A 15628-nucleotide genomic window follows, 5' to 3' on the forward strand; every position below is an offset into this window, starting at 1 on the left:
TGTCACCCACCACCCACCGCCAGCATCATCCCAAATCCCAACACAAAGCCCGAGGAGCTCCAGGGATCTCCTACCCCTGGGACGTGTCCACCCCACACATTTGGGTCTGCTTGTTGCAGAAGCCACCACACTCTTGGTGGCTGCTGGGGGCGGATTTTGGAGCTGGGCACAGGCTCAGGGATGGGACATGGAAGGTCCTGCACCCACACAATGCTCCCACTTTGGAAGGAGAGATATCACCCCACAGAAATGGTGTTTAGCCAAACCACAGCTCCCAGGGGTGAAGCCCACCCCGTCAGCATTCCGGGATTCCAGCCCCGCGTGGCAGCTGACCCGTAGTAGGTCCGGATGGAGTCCAGGATGAACTGCACCCCGTACTTCTTGCGGATGCGCTGCTTGTGGTCCTTGACCACGCTGGCCAGGTACTGGATGTGACCTGCAGGGAGAAGGTGTCAGGACCCCAGGGAGGCCGGGCGGGATGGGCATTCCAGGGCAATCCCTGTTCCCACCTAAGCGCACGGCGAAGTCGCTGTTGCTCCAGATGCGGAAGTCGAAGAGGAGGTGCTGGTAGAGGAGGTGCAGCAGGAGCCCGCTGCCCTCGGAAGCCACCTGCTCCATGAGGATCTGCGAGGCCACCAAGGTGCTCATGTCCAGCAGCGTGCCAGGGACCTGCCACGGGTGACAGAGGACACTTCCAGCCCCTTGGGAACGGCAAGGACTGTGGGATGGGGTTTTGGGAGCCTCCCCCACCTTGTGCAGCAGCGCTCCGATGATGGCCGGCCCATGGCACTGCACCAGGCTCTCCTGGTTCACGGTGTGGTTCTGCAGGAAGTTCTTCACCAGCAGCAGGAAGGCGGCCACGCTGTTCCTCTCCAGCCTGCTCTCTGCAGGGCACCGGGTCCTGTGAGCCCCGGGCCCACCCAAACCCCCTTCCTGGAGATCCCACGCAGTTGTCTCTCCAAACTTTTCACCCTGTTCTCCTGTTTTCTCCAGATTTAAGGAGACGGAAGCCTCTGGTGCTTTGAGCTTGGGAACGAGCAGCTGGATATTGGGAGAAAGCACGTTCCACCCACGCCAAAGGTTCCTGGAGCCACCCTCACCTTCCCAGAAACGTTTGTTCGTGACTAACTGGGTCGTAACAACATCCCAAGTGGTTCCTCCATTACCCCGTAACTCCTGGAGCCTCAGGCAAGACTTCTCCTGCCCGTGGTGGACACCTGTCAGGTCCAGGAACCCCTCCGTGGTCACCTCCAGCCACCCAAGCAGGACAGCTCCTGCTTCACACCCCCCGAACTCCTCACCTGAGGACTTTCCCAGTGGGATGAGCATGCCCTGGGCGTTCCTGGAAGACGTCAGCTCCGGCCCCACCAGGTCGTTGGTCTCCTGTTCATCCTCGGGCTCCTCCGTCTTGGACACCACTTGCTCGAGCAGGGGCAGGAGCACCCCCATCCCACCCACGCAGTTGACCACGTCCTTGGGGAGGGAGGGGAGAGGCTTTGCTGGGTGGTGACAGCAGTGTGGAGGAGAAGGTCCATGGCACCTGGGGTCCCCAAAAGTCACCTGTTCCCCTGCACCACCCACGGTGGATGATGAGGACCCATGGGACAGATGGGTCACGGTGGGCCCAATACCACGGGCAGTGTCCCGGAGTGTCCAGGGGACCTGTGGGGGTCCTGCCCTGGGACTGTGCCCCACGAGGGACCCCATGCCTCCAGGCCATGGTGTGGACAGGTCGCCCTGTGCTCAGCCTACCTTGATGTCCCAGTTGACCACCTTGTGTCCCGTCAGCCTCCCGTCCAAGCCGTGGCTGGGAGAGAGGTCCAAGCAGATGTTGTTCCTGCAGGCCTGGAAAAGAACACCGTGGGAGCAACCTCATGCTCCTGGGACACGTCCCTGGTGGCACAGGGTCCACCAGCGCTGTCCCTGTCCCCAGTGGGGTGGGACACCTCTCCTCACCTGGGGGGTGTAGTACAGCAAGAGTTTACTGCTGAGCTCCACCAAGTCACCTTCCAGTGTGAACGGGGATGTGACATTTGGTCCTGGGGCAGAGGACTGGGGTGAGCTGGGACATGGTGGAGGAGACCCGGCTCACCACCAGCACCCTGGGGACAACCTCCACGTCCCACCCTGACACACCTGCACAGAAGAGAGCCTTGACCTGGGCTTGCTGCAGAGCCTCGCAGAAGATGGCCACGGAGCCCAGGTGACCCTCCAGCGAGGTGGGGCTGCCCCACTCCGTGTCCTGGCTTCCGGCTGCCGTGGTGGCCACCACCCCCTCCGTGGGCAGCTGGGTGGGGGTCCAAGAGTGGGGACCGAGGGTGGCGGGGACAGACTGGGAGCGTCCCAGCACAGGGTGCTGGGTGAAGACCAGCTCCGGCCCGTGGGGTGCCGGCGGGTGGCCGGCAGTGGCGGCGGCCGTCGTGGTGGTCCGGTGGCCCGCGGAGCCGATGCAGCAGGAGGTGAAGGACTGGGAGGGAGAAGGGATCACACTCAGCCCCCAGTGAGGCCATGCAGAAGGGTCTGGGTGGGCGCCGGGAGGATCCCCCACCTCGTGGAGGGAGGGGAAGCGGAGCTGCGCCGTTTTCCGCAGGTGTCCGTCGGCGTAGATGCTGACGATGTTCTGGCCGAAGGGCCGGCGGCCGGCAACGTGGACGATGTCAACGCAGTGCTGTGGGGGACGGAGAGGGACATCAGGACGTTGTGGTGTTCCCTGATGGGAACAGGGACGGGGATGGGGATGATGCCCACCCAAGCCGAGTCGTTGAAGGCAAACTCGGGCAGTGCCACTGTCATGTAGTCCTTCTTGGTGCACACGGCCACCACCAGCACGCCGCCCGCGGTGAAGAACGCCTCGAAGCCCGTCCCGCCCGCCGTGAAGAAGCTGGTGGAGAAAACCATGGAGAAAACCACGGTGGGGATGGTGCTGTTGCCCCTCCCCACCCTCACCTCCCCCCCTCCGGCGAGCATCACCTGTAGAGCTGCCTCCTCTTCGGCCTCGCCAGCGGCTCTGGCTCCTCCTCGCTCAGGCACAGCCAGGCGTGGAAGGCGAAGGCGCCGCCGGGCCACTTCTGGATGGTGGGCACCATGATCCCGGCCATGCCGGGGCTCAGGTCGAAGCTCTGCAGCGCCCGGGGAGGCCCCTCGCCCCTGGCCATGCCGGACAGCGCCCGGATGACCGGAGCCACGTAGGGATGCGGCCCCCGGCCCCGCTCGCGCCGCAGCAGCCGCAGGAGCTGCCGCAGCTCCCCGGGCCGGATGGAGAGGCTGCCCAAGGAGCGCAGCAGCTCCAGCAGGTTTTGGGAGCAGGCGCCGGGAAGCGCCGGCTCGGTGGCCAGGGCGCCCAGCAGGGAGCCCACCATGCCCGCCTTGACGCAGGTGAGGCGGCTGGGCAGGGAGGCCTCGCAGAGCCGCCGCAGCCACGCCGACAGGAACACCTGGAGATCCCGGCATTCCAGCGCCGGCAGCCAGGCCAGCAGGATCAGCAGGGGCTGCTCGTTGCGGATGGGACGCACTGGGAAGGAGCTGTGGTCACCCTCCACTGCCTGCAGGGACACAAGACGGGGTTGGTGCAGCTCCAGTGCTTGGAGAGGGATGGATCCATGCCAGGCCGACCCAGGCTGGCAGCAGAGACCTTGTGTAGACCCCTGTGCATCCAGAATCTTGGAGACTCCCATGCATCCAGAATTTGGAGACCCCAGTCATCAAGGGTCTTGGAGACCCTCATGGATTAAAGATCTTGGAGACCCTCGTGCATCAAGTATGTCAGAGACCCTTACGCATCAATCCTTTTGGAGATCCTGTGCATGAAGAATTCTGGAGACTCCATGCATCAAGGATCTTGGAGATCCTCGTGGATTAAGGGTCTTGGAGACTCCCATGCATTAACAGTTTTGGAGATGCTGCGCATCCAGAATTTTGGGGACCCCAAGCATGAAGAATCTTGGAGACCGCCATGTATCAAGGATCTTGGAGGCCCTCATGCACCAAGCATTCTGAAGATTCTTGTGCATCCAGAATCTTGGAGCATTAAGAATCTCTGTGCATGAAGTGTCTTGGAGGCCTCCAGGAATCAAGGATCTCAGAGACCCTCATGCATGAAGCACCTTGGAGACCCTCCTGTGTCCAGCAGTGAGCAGTTCCACATCCAAAAAGGCTCAAAACTCCCAAACCCAAGCACAACTCCGAGTGAAGGATGGACCCAGGACCCCTCGGGAGGAAGCTGCTGAGAAACCAGCAGAGTGGAGAGGATGGGGGTGCTCAGAATGGGGGCTGAGATCCACAGGAACGCCCAGTGCCGAGAGCTTTGCCCAGAGTCAGGAAAAGTGGGAATGCTCACCATGTTGAGGAGCTCCTGGAGCAGACGCTGGGTGGGCTGGCCCTGGCTCCTCAGCACCTCGTAGAGGTGGGTGTAGCCGATGCGCTCCTTGAACACCTCCTGGAAGCACCGGGACAGTGGAATCCCAGATGAGCCCCACCTTGGGTTAAGCCACCTCAACCCGGGTAAAAATACCCAAATCCCTCTGTTTTTGGGGTGTCCTCCTCAGGGGAGGTCCCCTGCCCACCTTGGCTGACGGCGAGTTGCTCATGATGGCCGTGAGCACCCCAAGGGCGTGGACAGCGATGGCGTCGGAGCCGCTGGCGTTGACCTACGGGGACACGGGAATGGGGGAGCTGCTGGGACATGGGAATGAGGGGACACGGCCCACCACGGGTGGTGGTTGGGTTATGGGGTACCTGCTGGAGTCCATCCCCGTTCCAGGTGGGAACCTCGTCCCGGGCTTCACCCGCCTCCCGCGAGCTGCCGAGGTAGAGCTGTGGGACACGGGGTGGGCGTGGGACACAGGGAAGGGGTTCTGGAGGGTCCCCACCCCATGGATGTGTGGGAAGGATGAGGATGGAGATGAAGGTGCCCAACCCTGGTGTCACCAAAAAGGACACACCACCCTGTCCCATGATCACTTAGAGCTGGGAAGGGTGAGGATGGAGATGAAGGTGCCCAACCCTGGTGTCACCAAATGCCTGTCCCAGGGTCATTTAAAGAGGAAACAGGGAGGGAAGAAGGAAGAAGGAAGAAGGAAGAAGGAAGAAGGAAGAAGGAAGAAGATGGAGATGAAGGTGTCCAAACTTGGTGTCACCCTGTCTCAGGTTTGTTTAGCATCAGGAAGGTGACGAGGATGGAGATGAGGATAGGGGTGAGGCTGGCGATGAGGACAGAAGATGGAGATGAGAATGGAGACGAGGATGGGGGTGAAGACGGTGATGAAGATGGAGATGAGGACGGGGATGAGAACAGGGGATGGGGATGAGGACGGAGATCGGGACGGGGACACTGAGGCACCACCCCATACCTTGCTGTTCTGGAGCAGGCGGATGATGTGCTCGAAGCAGTTGTTGCTGAGGAACACGGCCTGCAGCACCGGCCGGTCCTGGCAGCTCAGCATGGCCGGGATGGCGTCTACGGACGGAGAGCCTGGCTCAGCCCCATCCCATCCCACACTCCCAAACCCCAGCCTGTTCCCAACCTACCCAACATGAGCACCCGCAGGGCGATGAGGCCGCCGGCCGCCTCGGGCGCCAGGGAGGCGGCGGGGAGGTCGGAGTTGAGCACCCTGAAGTATCCGTCCAGGAGGCTCCGCAGGGACACGGGGCCGGCGCCGGGGCTGGAGCCGTGCAGGACGTGCACCGCGGCCACCACGGAGCGCAGCGTGGCCTCCAGCAGCGCGGGGGACGGGGGGGCCCCGCTGCCGCCCCGCCGCAGAACCCCCAGGAGCACGTCCAGCGCCGCCGGGGTGATGGCCTGGAGCGCGTTGGGCTGCGGGGTTCGGCAACAGGTGGGAATTTGGGAATTCCGTCGCCCGTCGGGACACGAGCCCTTTGCCGATCCCGTTATTTACTGACCCCGAGAGATCCGGCGCTGCAGATTTTACCCCTGGGGGTGTGAATTGCTCTAAAGCCAATTTGGGAATTATTGATGGAATTGGTTTTTAATTGCTGCGGAAATTTAAAGTGATTTCGGCTCCAAATTGTTAGTCCAAGGATTTTCCAGCTTCCAGCCCAGAGGTGAATGGGCGGTGAAGCAGCAGCTTCAGCTTAAAAATTTCTCATGTAATTAATTTTAATAATTAAATGTAAGAGTCCAAGAAAACAATTTAATTCAGTAATTTAATTATTATAGTTAGCTATTTAATAATTTAAAAATAACTTCATTCAATAATTTAATTATTTAGCTTAATTATTTACATATTTTGCTTTATTTTATTATTTCTTTTATTTCATTAATTTTATAATTTAATTATTTAGTTTTATTTTATTATTTTACTTGTCCTACTTCATTCTTTAATTCCTAATTTAATAAGTCATTTAAATAATTTTATTTAATTTTCAATTATTTTGTCTTATTTTATTATTTTGTTTTATTTCATTATTTATTTTAAAACTTTAATTTAATTCTTGAATTTAATTACTTAATTTAACGTTTCTGAGCTGATCCCACCGAATTTAAGGCCGGAATGATAAACGGGATTTTTAAAAGCTTTGGAAAATTCACTGGTTTAATTCCAGCCTTGGAATGAACAAAACTTTGGGGTTTATCCCTGGAATGAGGAGCTCCCAAGGGTACCTTGGATCCGGAGAGGATGGCTCCAAAAAGATGGATAATCCGGAGCTGGATGGTTTCTGGGAGCTGCTTCCCACCTTGGAAACTCTCTGTGAGGATGAGGAGGGAAAGATTTCATCAGAGGAGCAAACAGCAAAAAAAAAAAAAACCAAACAAAACCAAAACCAAACAGAAAAGGGCCCCTTTCTATCTAAAAATAGGGAAAAAATAATTTTTCAGCCAAAAAAAAAATAGGGAAAAATCCCTTTCCTACCCAAACCCACCCCATGGGGGTGCTGGACCCTGCTGGTGGTGGAGAGGATGAGGATGCTCCAGGTATTCCAGCTCTGGTTGTGCCAAGAATGGGGTTTTGGCCCCAAAAAAAGTGGATTTGTGCCAAACTCAGGTTCAGGTGGGGGTTTACGGGCCGGAGTTTTAGGGGATTTTTGCAACGTTGCTGCCTCTAAAAGGGGATTTTGGGGCTTCCCTGATAAAAATCCCCCTTTGTGTTGATTTTTGCGGGTTCTGCAGGTGGTGCTGGGCTTAATTCCCGCTTTGGGAATCCTGTTCCTCTTCCCAGGACACGGGAGCAGGTACAGGATCCTAAATTTCTGGGGCAGGTGTAGGATAACATGGAACAGCATCCTATATTTGTCCTGGAATCCTACAATAATCCTGAGATAGGTATAGGATAACCTGGAGCAGGTGTGGGATCCCATATTTGTGGGATAAGTACAGGATAACCTGGAGCAGGGGTGGGATCCCATATTTGTGGGATAAGTACAGGATAACCTGGAGCAGGGGTGGGATCCTTTAAGGTCCTTTAGGATCAATACCTACCCCTGAATACAACATCCCCCCCACGGATCCTATAAATATTCCCTGATCCCACCCCTGCCCCAGCACCCCGCATCCCCGGACCCTCTCCCCACTTAGGGACCCCACACCCACCCTTCCCTTTCCCAAATCCCGCTTTTACCTTGGAAAAAGGCACCGAACTCGGGGGGCAGCGGGGCGGGGGCGAACTTGTATTTGCTCTTCTCCTTGGAGCTGATGGATTCCCTGGAAAGAGAGGGGTGAGGAGTGGGGGGGGGTGGGATCCAGGACGGGGGAGGGAATTTGGGATGTGGGGGGGGTGTCCCTCACCCGCTCAGCTGCCGCCGCCAGGTCTGGTAGGGGTCGAGGAAGCACTCGCAGAGGTGCAGGGCGTGGAGCATCCCGTTTTCCAGCTGGGTCCGGTTTTCCAGCTGTGCCCGGCTCTCCAGCTGTGTCCCATTTTCCGTCCGTGTCCCCTTCTCCAGCTGTGCCCCTTTTTCCAGCTTTTCCCCATTCTCCTGGCTCTCCAGCTGTGCCCCATTTTCCAGCTGTGCCCCATTTTCCAGCTGTGCCCCATTTTCCAGCTGTGCCCGGCTCCGCTCGTCCCCCGGGATGCTCCGCAGCTGCCGGGAAAGCCGAGCTTTAATCCCTGACACGCTCCAAAAAAATGGGAATGGGCGGGAAACTCCGCTTTGTGGGGAGAATGGGATCATCCATCCATCCATCCATCAATCAATCAATCAATCGACCAATCAGAGCCCAGAGCAGCACAAGCTGGGCTGCACTGACCAATCAGCAGCTAGAGTCACACAACCTGTAGGGCTGCTGACCAATCAGAACTCAGAGCTGCACTGACCAATCAGCACCTGGCACTGCAAAGCTGTTGGCCAATCAGCACCAGAGCAGCAAACGCTGTGGACACATGAACCAATCAAATTACACAGCAACACAACCTGTACAGCTCTCAACCAATCAACATCAAGAGTCACGCAAGCTGTGGTCTCACGGACCAATCAGCATCCAGAATCACACAACCTAGAGACCTGCTGGCCAATCAAATCCCAGAGCAGCACAAGCTATGGATTCTCTGACCAATCAGCATCCAGAATCACACAACCTGTAGAGACACTGGCCAATCAGAACTCAGTCACACAGCCTGTGGACTCACTGACCAATCAAATCCCAACACAGCACAACCTGCAGAGCTCCTGACCAATCAGAGCCCAGATTCACATAATGTATGGACTCAGTGACCAATCAGCGCTGAGCCCCTCCCCAGCCAATCAGGCCACGCCCATTCTCATTCCCAGTTCTGTTCCCTTTCCCATTCTCATTCCCATGACTGTTCCCATTCCCATTCCTGTTCCCACTCCCATGGTTGTTCCCGTTCCTGTTCCCTTTCCTGTCCCCATTCCAATTCCCATGACCCTTCCCGTTCCCATTCCCCTTCCCATTCCCACTCCTGTTCCCATTCCTGTTCCCACTCCCACTCCCGTTCCCATGATGGTTCCTGTTCCCATGACGGTTCTCGTTCCCACTCCCGTTCCCATTCTCATTCCCACTCACAATCCCATTCCTGGTCCCACACCTGTTCCCGTTCCCACTCCCATTCCCGGTCTCATTCCCACTCCCATTCCCATTCTTGCTCACATTCCCATTCCTCATCCCACTCCCATTCCCGTTCCCATTCCTGTTCCCGCTCCCATTCTCATTCCCGTTCCTGTTCCCATTCCCATTCTCATTCATGCTCACATTCCCATTCCCGGTCCCACTCCCATTCCTGGTCCCACACCTGTTCCCGTTCCCACTCCCATTCCTGCTCTCATTCCCATTCCCATTCCCATTCCCATTCCCATTCCCGGTTCCACTCCCGTTCCCACTCCCATTCCCGTTCCCACTCCCATTCCCGTTCCCACTCCCATTCCTGTTCCCGTTCCCATTCCTGTTCCTACTCCCGTTCCCACTCCCATTCCCATTCCCGGTCTCATTCCCACTCCCGTTCCCGTTCCTGCTCACATTCCCATTCCTGGTTCCACTCCCATTCTCGGTCCCACTCCTGTTCCCATTCCCATTCCTGGTCCCACACCTGTTCCCATTCCCATTCCCATTCCCACTCCTGTTCCCATTCCCATTCCTGTTCCCACTCCCATTCCCGTTCCCATTCCCGTTCCCATTCCCACTCTGTTCCCACTCCCATTCCCGTTCCCATTCCCGTTCCCACTCCCATTCCCGTTCCCACTCCCATTCCCGTTCCCACTCCCATTCCCGTTCCCGTTCCTGTTCCCATTCCCATTCCCACTCCCATTCCCACTCCCATTCCCGTTCCCATTCCTGTTCCCATTCCTGTTCCCACTCCCACTCCCATTCCCATTCCTGTTCCCACTCCCATTCCCATTCCCGTTCCCATTCCCGTTCCCGTTCCCATTCCCATTCCCACTCCCATTCCCGTTCCCATTCCCATTCCCGTTCCCACTCCCATTCCCGTTCCCATTCCCACTCCCACTCCCACTCCCACTCCCATTCCCACTCCCGTTCCCGCTCCCATTCCCACTCCCACTCCCATTCCCATTCCCATTCCCGTTCCCACTCCCGTTCCCATTCCCACTCCCATTCCCGTTCCCATTCCCATTCCCGTTCCCACTCCCACTCCCGTTCCCGTTCCCACTCCCGTTCCCGCTCCCACCTGGCTCCCGCAGAGCCGCAGCAGCCGCAGCACGTGCGGGAGGCAGCCGGGGTTCCTGTCGGGCTGGATGTTCTCCAGGTTCCTGGAACGGAAAACATCGGGAATTCATCCTGCACGAGCTGGGGGAGGAAATTTGGGAAGGGGAAGAGGGAAACCTGCGGGGGGAATAAAGTGCTTGGGGCAGGGAAAATGCCATGAAAAATTCTCATATTTTACACAATTTTTATTATATGACGTTGTGTTATTGATTTTTGTTATTAATAATAAAAATAACATTTAATTTTTTTTTTTTAGAGAAGTGATGCAATTTGGGGGGGAATGATGGAATTTTGGAGGGAAATAATGGTTTCCTATTTTTATATGTTAATTACATTATTTTTAAAATTATTATATTCACGATTATTGTTAAATATATTAATCGTTAATAATATTAATTATTTTCAAATTTTTTTTTTTAGAGATATAATGCATTGTGGGGAGGATACTCCACTGGGAGGGAATGATGACATTTTGGGGGAAATAGTGGTTTTGGATTATTATATTTTTATTATATTACATTATTATTAATTAATTACTATAATATATAATAATATATAACTATATAATAAATATAGTTATGATATAATAATATAATATAATATAATATAATATAATATAATATAATATAATATAATGTAATGTAATGCAATATAATGTAATGCAATGTAATGCAATGCAATGTAATGTAATATAATGTAATGTAATATAATGTAATATAATATAATGTAATATAATATAATGTAATATAATATAATATAATATAATATAATATAATATAAATTTATAAATATATACTATACAAAAATAATTATTAATAATAATAACAACAACAATTATTATTAATAAAATCACGATTTTCTAATTATTATTTTCAGAGGTGTGATCCACATTTGGAGGGGCACCACACTGTGGGGAATGACAGCATTTTGGGGGGGCAATAACATTAATTTTTCATTCCTATATTTTTAAAATCTCCTGTTATTCTACATTATTCTAATTACTGCCATTATTATTATTATCACCACTGTTATTCCTATTATTATTACTAATTATTTTTAAAGACGGCGCGCACTTCTGAGTGGATTTGGGGGCATCCCAGATTTCACAGTGATTCCCCTGGGGGAGGAATCCTGCGGGGTTTTTTTTTTTTTTGTTGTTTTTTTTTGGGATGGGGGCGGCACATCCCCAAACGCTCTGGGACAAACGTGGGGACACAGGACCCGCGGGAGCAGGAGGATAAGGGGGTGGGGGGCCAGAGGGATTTGGGGGGGGGTCACCCACCTGCAGATGATGATGAAGAACTTGAGGAGCAGCAGCGCCTGGCCCAGCCCCGTCCCCCTGTCCCCGTCGCGTGTCCCCAGGGCCACGCTGTGTCCCAGCCGCTGGCTCAGCACCTGCAGCACCTCCCGCGGCAGCGCCGGGATCTCCGAGCCCGGATCCTCGGGCCTGGGCGGGATTCGGGGCGCAGGATGTCACCCCGCTGTCCCCCCCCCCCCCCCCCCACCGCCCGCGGCACCGGATGGCTCCGACCACGGGGAGCGGATGAGGAGGCGCCGCCGCCCCCACGCGCGGCAGGACGCGGGGCTGGGGCCCCACGGGGGGGGGGGGTTTGGGGACACCTGGGGGTTTTGGGGGTCAGCCAGGGGTGCTGGGGTCACCCACAGGGGTCACCTGGGGGTGCTGGGGTCATCCAGGGGCGCTGGGGACCACTCGGGAGGGTGATCTGGGGGTCACTCAGGGGTGCTGGGGGTCACTCAGGGGTGCTGGGGGTCACTCAGGGGTGTTGGGGTCATCCAGGGTGGTCACTCAGGGCTGCTGGGGGTCACTCAGGGATGTTGTGGTCATCCAGGGTGGTCACTCAGGGCTGCTGAGGGTCACTCAGGGGTGTTGGGTCATCCAGAGTGGTCACTCAGGGGTGCTGGGGTCATCCAGGGTGGTCACTGAGGGCTGCTAAGGGTCACTCAGGGATGTCGGAGGGTCATCCAGGGGTGCTGGGGGTCACTCAGGGGTGTTGGGGTCATCCAGGGGCGCTGGGGACCACTCGGGAGGGTCATCTGGGGGTCACTCAGGGATGTTGTGGTCATCCAGGGTGGTCACTCAGTGCTGCTAAGGGTCACTCAGGGATGTTGTGGTCATCCAGGGGTGCTGGGGGTCACCTACAGGGGTCACTCAGGGCTGCTGGGGGTCACTCAGGGGTGTTGGGGTCATCCAGGGGTGTTGGGGGCCACTCAGGGGGTCATTCAGGGGTGTTGGAGGCCACCCAGGAATGCCTGAGGGTCATCCCTGGGTGCTGGGGTCATCCCGGGTGGGGTCACTCAGGGCTGTCTGGGGTCACTCAGGGCTGTCTGGGGTCACTCAGGGCTGTCTGGGGTCACTGGGCGGGGTCACCGCCGGGTTTTGGGGTCCCACCTGCGGGGCTCCAGCGAGGGCAGGGCGATGACCCTCTCGAAGCTGGTGACGAAGGCCTCCAGCCACTGCTGCAGGTAGGACAGGTCCTTCTGCAAAGGAGGGCGGGGCTGGGGCCGGCAGCCAATCACGGCCCTCCATGGCCCCCGCCCGTAGGGATTGGCCAATCACAGCCAGAGAAACCAGCCCCGCCCACTCAGGTGTGTGACACACCCCTGGGAGCCGCTGACCAATCGCAGCGCAGAACCGCACAACCTGTGATGCCTCTGACCAATCAGAACCTAGAACTGCACTACCTGCGAAGCCTCTGACCAATCAGAGCCCAGCACAGCACCACCTGTAGACTCGCTGACCAATCAGCAGCCAGAGCCGCAAAAACCTGTGGAGGTGCTGAGCCAATCAGAGCCCAGCACAGCACAACCTGTGGAACTCACCGGCCAATCAGCTCGCAGAGCACCTGTCCCTGCAGCCAATCAGGGCACAGCGGGCCCTGCCCGGCCCAGCAGGGGTTGTGCAATGGGGACAGCGGGGACAGTGGGGACAGTGGGGGACAGTGGGGACAGCGAGGACAGTGGGGACAGTGGGGACAGTGGGGACAGTGGGGGACAGTGGGGGACAGTGGGGACAGTGGGGGACAGTGGGGACAGTGGGGGACAGTGGGGACAGTGGGGACAGTGGGGGACAGTGGGGACAGTGGGGACAGTGGGGACAGTGGGGGACAGTGGGGGACAGTGGGGACAGTGGGGGACAGTGGGGACAGTGGGGACAGTGGGGGACAGTGGGGACAGTGGGGACAGTGGGGACAGTGGGGGACAGTGGGGGACAGTGGGGACAGTGGGGGACAGTGGGGACAGTGAGGGACAGTGGGGACAGTGGGGACAGCAGTGACAGTGGGGGACAGCGAGGGACAGTGGGGACAGCGAGGGACAGTGGGGACAGCGAGGGACAGTGGGGGACAGTGGGGACAGCGAGGACAGTGGGGACAGTGGGGACAGTGGGGACAGTGGGGGACAGTGGGGACAGTGGGGACAGCGAGGGACAGTGGGGGACAGTGGGGACAGTGGGGACAGCGAGGACAGTGGGGGACAGTGGGGACAGCGAGGACAGTGGGGACAGTGGGGACAGTGGGGGACAGCAGGGGACAGTGGGGAACAGTGGGGGACAGTGAGGACTCACCCAGGCTGGGCACCCCCACCCATCGCCCCGGGGGCACCCCCAGCCCCGGGCACCCCGAGGTGGCACCTGCAGGTGTCCCACGCCCCTGAGCACCCCGTGGGGCCACCTCGGTGTCACCCCCAGTCCCGGGCACCGCATGTGGCACCTCGGCGTCACCCCAGCCCCTGAGCACCCCAGGGTGGCACCTTTGGGGTCACCCCCATCCCTGAGCACCCCAACAGGGCACTTCGGGGTCACCCACGTCCCTGAGCACCCCAGGGTGGCACCTTTGGGGTCACCCCCACCCCTGAGCACCCAGTGCTGCCCTTTGGGGTCACTCACAGCCCTGGGCGCTGCAACGCATCAATTTGGGGTCACCCAGTGCCCTGAGCACCCCAGGGTGGCACCTTGGGGACCCCCACACCCTTTGGGGTCACCCCAATCCCCGAGCACCCCGATTCCCCCCGGCGCAGCACCCCGGGGTGTCCCCGCATTCCCACGGGGACCGTCCCCACTTTTCCGGGCGCTCCGACCGCCACAACGCCGGGAAGGGGTGGGGGGGGGGGACACCCCAAAATCCGCCTCCCCCGCACTTCCCGCTCCACCCCGAGCGTCCCTCGGGACGGGCCGGGGGTGTCCCCAGGTGCCCGGAGCCCGTACCTGTCCCCGGGGGTGGCCGTGGCCATCCATGACCCCGCAGCCGTGGGAGCGGCGCCGGCGCAGCGGGGCCGGAACGGGGGGAGGGGGTGTTTAGGGGCCCCCCCCCCCCCTTGTTGTCACCGCTGTCGCTTGTGCAAAAGCCACCAAGAAAGCCCCAGAGCTCAGGAAATGCCAAGTCACCCGCGGCCCCAACGGCGCTTCCTGCCCCGCTGCAGGCTCCGCTCGCTTGGGGACACCGGCCCCGCTTTTGGGGACACCGCGGTGTCACCGGAGCCCCCGTCCCTGCGCCCACCCGGGGCTCCGGGATGTCCCCGGCAGCACGGGGAGCTGCGGTGGTTAATCCCGGAATTCCCTGCAAATCCAACCCCAAATCCTGCCCGAGGGTTGAGTTCGCTCCCCGGGGCACCCACCGGGAGCCGCGCCCCGAAATTCCCGGTGGGCCCTCCCGCAGCCCCGGAATTCCCGGAGCGCCCACCTGGAGCTGCTGTTCCAGAATTCCCGGGGCACCCGCGCGGAGCTGCATCCCGACCCCGGAGCTGGCTCCCGGAATTCCCGCTGTGCCCACCGGAGCGGCGCTGCCCGAGTTCCCGGTGTGCCCCCCCGAGGCCGCGGTCCCTGCCGGTGCCGGTGCCGGTGCCGGTGGCGGTGGCGGTGCCACCCCGCGGAGCTGTCGCAGCCGGTTCCCGGCTGGCAGAGCCTGTTCGGCGGCTTCTGGGCTCGGCCGGCGCGGAGCCGCCTGGGAGCGCCGGGAATCCGAACCGGGAACGCCAGACCGGGAATCCGAACCGGGAACGCCAGACCGGGAATGCCAGACCGGGAATCCGAACCGGGAATCCGAGCTGGGAATGCCCAGCCGGGAATCCGAACCGGGAATGCCCGACCCGGAATCCGAACCGGGAATCCGAGCTGGGAATGCCCAGCCGGGAATGCCAGACCCGGAATCCGAACCGGGAATCCGAGCTGGGAATGCCCAGCCGGGAATCCGAACCGGGAATGCCCGACCCGGAATCCGAACCGGGAATGCCCAGCCGGGAATGCCCAGCCAGGAATCCGAACCGGGAATCCGAGCTGGGAATGCCCAGCCAGTAATCCGAACGGGGAATCCGAACCGGGAATGTCCAGCTGGGAATTCGAACCGGGAAGCCGAGCTGGGAATGCCAGACCCGGAATCCGAACCGGGAATGCCAGACCCGGAATCCGAACCGGGAATGCCCAGCCGGGAATCCGAAGCGGGAATGCCTGACCGGGAATGCCAGACCCGGAATCCAAACCGG

The 15628-nt window shown here is 58.3% G+C and overlaps 1 protein-coding gene across 1 annotated transcript in view; it reads right to left on the minus strand.

The window, feature by feature from the left end:
* NBEAL2 (neurobeachin like 2) overlaps positions 1–15628 on the minus strand; it is a 31299-nt gene that overhangs the window by 13267 nt on the left and 2404 nt on the right. Inside the window, 21 exon segments of the mRNA XM_053953343.1 lie at positions 334–436; positions 510–669; positions 751–884; positions 1302–1473; positions 1753–1845; positions 1957–2039; positions 2137–2467; positions 2549–2668; positions 2749–2881; positions 2971–3542; positions 4337–4435; positions 4563–4646; positions 4735–4812; positions 5349–5455; positions 5527–5812; positions 6620–6705; positions 7575–7657; positions 7742–8034; positions 10095–10176; positions 11415–11579; positions 12543–12631. Of these exon segments, the coding sequence (XP_053809318.1) occupies positions 334–436; positions 510–669; positions 751–884; positions 1302–1473; positions 1753–1845; positions 1957–2039; positions 2137–2467; positions 2549–2668; positions 2749–2881; positions 2971–3542; positions 4337–4435; positions 4563–4646; positions 4735–4812; positions 5349–5455; positions 5527–5812; positions 6620–6705; positions 7575–7657; positions 7742–8034; positions 10095–10176; positions 11415–11579; positions 12543–12631 (3353 nt within the window).

Source organism: Vidua chalybeata, chromosome 1 (assembly GCF_026979565.1).
Source record: "Vidua chalybeata isolate OUT-0048 chromosome 1, bVidCha1 merged haplotype, whole genome shotgun sequence".
Classification (NCBI taxonomy): domain Eukaryota; kingdom Metazoa; phylum Chordata; class Aves; order Passeriformes; family Viduidae; genus Vidua; species Vidua chalybeata.